Here is a 4538-nt window from a genome sequence, read left to right on the forward strand (position 1 = left end):
CTTTATAATTATGAAAAATGTATTACATATTCATCAGTTTGCCAGCATTAATCTCAAAGCATAAGTTTTACTTTTTGGGGATAAAGAGATAGACTGTGTTTTAGCCATATGACCAATGTAGAAACAAGCTAAGGTTAACTCCTCATCTAATGAATAGGCCCGATAAAAAAGTTGGTTGACCACAACATGAATAAATAAATGACCATAAGCTTGGAAATGCTACCTGTAGTGTTTCAGAATGTCGATCACATTTGTAGTCATCACTTAAAGAATTAATGTCTGCCATTGTTGTCATCTAAAATGTATTTACAGAGGTTAGAAGAGCTATGTCCGTCCTCCTCTATGCAAAGAGGTGACGACATTAAGGGATATGTCACAAGCCAAAGTTTAGTTAGACTAAGTTAGTTAGCTGGTTTGTAGTTTTATCCACTAAGTCTGATCTTCTGACCTCTCAGTTTTACAACTTTCCACTCTCTGTGCTGCACAGCACCTCTCCACTTCTGAGTTAATCATTTCTTTGCCATTATCTGGCAAGAATTCTTATCTCTTTTGCTGTCACTTTATAACAGGGTCCTCTTATCAACCTGCATAGAGTCATGTGATGAGTCAAAGCCTATCAAAAGTTTCCACTCTTCTGATTAGAAATCATCATGAAACTGGATACATGGTTTACAGCAGGTCACTAATGTTGGAAAAAGTACAGAGTCCAGGGAAAGACTTGCTTGTAACTTTATGAATTCCGAATTTTTTTTTTTCCTTTGCTTTTTCTTAACTTTCACTAAGGGTTACCGTAGTCTGATGTGTCCTTCCCAAGGCCACGAAATTTGACAAGCTGCACTTTTGTTTTGCTCAATGATTTCTGCTTTAGGCCAAAGAACTGCCTATAATTTCACTAAGAATGTCTTCTAATTCGGATACTGGGGATTTACAAGAGTCTTTAAAGCACGGACTTACACCTATTGGTAAGTAGGAGTTGCTCTATTGATCATCTATTTATTCTGCTAGTATATACATATAATTTAATCTCATTGATGGATTTTGCATTTTAAGTCATGGCTTTTCCTATTATGTTTATTAAAAGCACATAATAAGCCCATGTATGTGTATCACACATTTATCTTTCTTGCAGTTCAAAAAAAGCAAATGGATATTTCAACATATGAATATTATTCATTATATCTAGTGTTTACTGGTGTCATTCTATTAGCCTAAACAGCCAGAAAATATGATTTATAATTTAACAATTTCAATTTTAATATTTTCCGATAATGTTTAATCAGAAATAATAAGCTAAAATTTGAACAATTTGAAACAAGTTAATCACATTGAGTGATCACTGATCAAACTTTAACAGATAGCTGTCAAGTATTTGCTACTTTTCAACCCACACAAAAGTATGATGTCTCATTCTCTGCTTATACTGTAAAAAATTTTCATTTTATTTTCTTGGGGAATGAAAGTCATGCGCCCCCCCCAAAAAAATAAAACCCAAAAAACTAGACCATCACTAGTAAAGGATTTGAAGTTAGTTAAGAGCTACTGTTTTTTTTGGCAACAATTAGTATATTTTGTTTTTACAAACAGAAATAAGTAAATAAAGCTACTTTCATTTAAAAAATAGAGTTACGAACTTGTGGATTTTATAGCAAGACTACATTCAATTAATCCTAAAAGGACTAAAGGGAAGTGATTCTCAGTGGTCTGTAATTGGCTGTTGGAAGTCATGCCCTTTTGCCTTTGCCCGGTTTTTGAAGGACCTGTGTCTTTTCTGGTAGCATTTTCCTAGGCTTTCGGACTGGAATTTCCCTCCGAATTTGCAGGGGCCTGTCATGAGCTCTGAGTCTCAGCTCCATTGTAACAAGAAAGAAAATCAAGGCTTGAGTTTTTCCTCTTTTTTCCTTCCGAGTCAGCTGACTCCACAGAATGCAGTGATTGCTTTTTTTTTATGGGCCAACTACACCCTAAAGTATATCACTTGAGGAAATGTTTACCAAAAATGTTCTATACTTACGAAAAAGAAAACACGGGGAAGGCAAGCAGGGTGTAACACACAATCAATTGTTCTGCAGATAACACAGAAAATACAGGCACAAGAAAGATGAGAGAGAAGCACAAAACGATTTCGCATCTTTTTCGTCGGGCAGAACCGCCGCGGTGTGCAGGCGAGGAGTCCTTCCCGGCAGCTCCGCGCAGCTCCGGCTCCGCGTCGAGGGCCGCAGCTAGAGCGCGCTCGGGCCGGAGACGCGGACTGAGCGCGCACGGGGGACGCGCGCACGGGGAACGCGCGCTCGGGGGCTCGCGCCCGCGCGGGCGGTCTTGGGCTCCTGCTGCGCGCAGCCCCAACTGGCCGCTGCCAAAATAGAGTTGAGCTGGGTCGGGAGACCACACACGCCGATCCCCCGCTGTCTCCCCCAGACCCCATGGGTGAATTAAAGAGGGTAAGGTAGGGAAGGAGACGCTGTTGCACTTCTCTCTGCAACCCGGGAAGAACTGTATTTCCACCGACCGCACCCGCAACCACATCGCAAGGAACCGAGGCGGGTACACACTGAGCGTAAACAGAGAACACCTGCAGCTCTGGAATCCGTCCCACCGCAGAGGGCTGGGAACCGGAGGACTGTCGGTCCAGCCCATGAGAGGCTGCTGGGGATTAAGCCTCAAGAAAAGTACCGAAGAAGGCTCTCCCCTGGCCTCAGAGAGCCTACCCCAACATCCTAAACCTGTGCAGGCACTTCCGGGCGCCGGATTCCGGGATAACAAAATTCCAGTTTCCGGTAAAAGAGGCCTCTTTCAGGATCTTTTTCGCAGCCACCCGCCCCTTCCCAACTCAAGCACACCCCCTCCGCCCTCTGGTATTGCAGCCCCGCAGGTGGTTGTGAGGTGTCCGCGTCTGCAACATCTTAGTGACCCCGAGGCGACTTTGGCACCGAGAGATCATCTGTTTAACCTCGTATCCTCCAGGAGGGGTCGTTCCCAGGGTGAATGGCTGGACAGAGCCATCTAAAGGGCTGAGGGAGAGGAAGAGAGGGCGGTGAGGAGCCATCAGACTGAACTGTTGGATTGAAGGGCCTGACCCGATTCCTGAAGGAGAGATGCTCTTTGAATGGGTCTTTCTGATTTGCCCAGGGCAGCCCCACTGGGAAGAACCCACGGGTGCAGCTGTAGAGAGTGACTGAGGGTCTCGAGAGTAGCTTTCAGATGGCAAATTGCAAGTTGGGTTGTGTTGAGTCGTTCACAAAACTGAGCACGATGTATGTAGACATCAGTCAGGGTTTACAATTCTACATTTAATTCAGTTGTGTTGTACTAGGAAATGGGCCTCGTTTTATTTAAAAAGCTGTCTCCATGGCTTTTAACTAGGGACTACATCTTTTATGCACACTGATGGTTACATGAAAGTTTTGTATGATGTCTGTGCTTGTATAGAAAAGCAGAATTGAGATAAAGTTGTTCCTTCTGCCTACCTGCAAGGTAATCATTCAATGTAGTGTAAAAGCAGCACACTCAGGTTATAACTAGATTGCTCCCTTAAAGTTAACTAACTCTGGGACACTGGCCAGACTCTTGGTTTCTGGTCTCGGTTTTCTGCTTTCTCCCAGATGGGATGATTCTATTGAATAATATGCGGTACTAACTTTAGAGGCTTTTTATACTTACCTAGATCAAGAAAAGAGCCTTATCTGTGTGGTAGGAAATATGTTATACATGAAACAAGTATTTATTGACAACTCCTACAATGTGCCCAATATTATGCTTTGATTTATATTAAATTTCCATAATTCCTCAAATTAACTGCGTTTGCAGAATATTTTATGCATTCAATATAATATTGCATATTATCCACAGAAGGTTATGTCTGCATACTTAGGGGTACATGATACACAGTGCAAACACTGTATTGAGTCTGTAATGTGAGGCTTGCTATCTGGTCCCCTGAACACTCTTGAGTCTGATTTTATTTCAGTGATAACCTCCACCAAGCTCTGCGCCCATAAGGATCTCTGAAAGTAGATGTCATCAGTGGAAAGTGTGATAGCCATTATGTCACCCTAACCTCCAGCCAGCTTTATTTAGAATGCTAACCACCCAAGCCCATGTTCTGATTCTCACAGCTGGGGCTTAGGCTGCCAGTTTCTTCTAGGAAGCTAAACTCCGGAGCCTCCCTTCTTTCCATGCCCCAGCCCATCTCCAAAACAGCCCTTCTCAGATTCCTCTTTTCTGGCCTGGATCCACAGGTCGTGACCAGAGTTAAAAGAGTTCTTAGGCCAGGCACAGTGTCTCAAACTGGTAATCCCGACACTTTGGGAGACTGAGACTGGAGGATCACTTGAGCCCAGGAGATCGAGACCAGCCTAGGCAACATAGTGAGAACCAGTCTCCACAAAAAAAAAAAAAAAAAAATTAGCTCTGCGTGGTTGTGGTGGCATGTGTCTGTAGTCCCAGTGACTAGGGCTTGGGGGTAGAAGTGGGAAGATCACTTGAGCCAGGGAGGCCGAGGATGGTGTGATTATGCCTTGAACTCCAGCCTGGGCAACAAA

General features: G+C 43.4%; 1 protein-coding gene across 2 annotated transcripts in view; it reads left to right on the forward strand.

Annotated features, from left to right (window-relative positions):
* The first annotated feature begins 652 nt into the window (after positions 1-652).
* Positions 653-4538, forward strand: part of NR5A2 (nuclear receptor subfamily 5, group A, member 2) — a 168446-nt gene continuing 164560 nt past the window's right edge. For both annotated transcript variants that reach the window (XM_011931698.1, XM_011931699.1), the window contains exon 1: positions 653-962. In XM_011931698.1, coding sequence (XP_011787088.1) covers positions 899-962 — 64 coding nt within the window. In that variant the 5' untranslated portion in view covers positions 653-898. The remainder of the gene's footprint in view (positions 963-4538) is intronic.

The sequence above is a fragment of the Colobus angolensis genome, unplaced genomic scaffold (assembly GCF_000951035.1).
Source record: "Colobus angolensis palliatus isolate OR3802 unplaced genomic scaffold, Cang.pa_1.0 Scaffold91, whole genome shotgun sequence".
NCBI classification, from domain to species: domain Eukaryota; kingdom Metazoa; phylum Chordata; class Mammalia; order Primates; family Cercopithecidae; genus Colobus; species Colobus angolensis.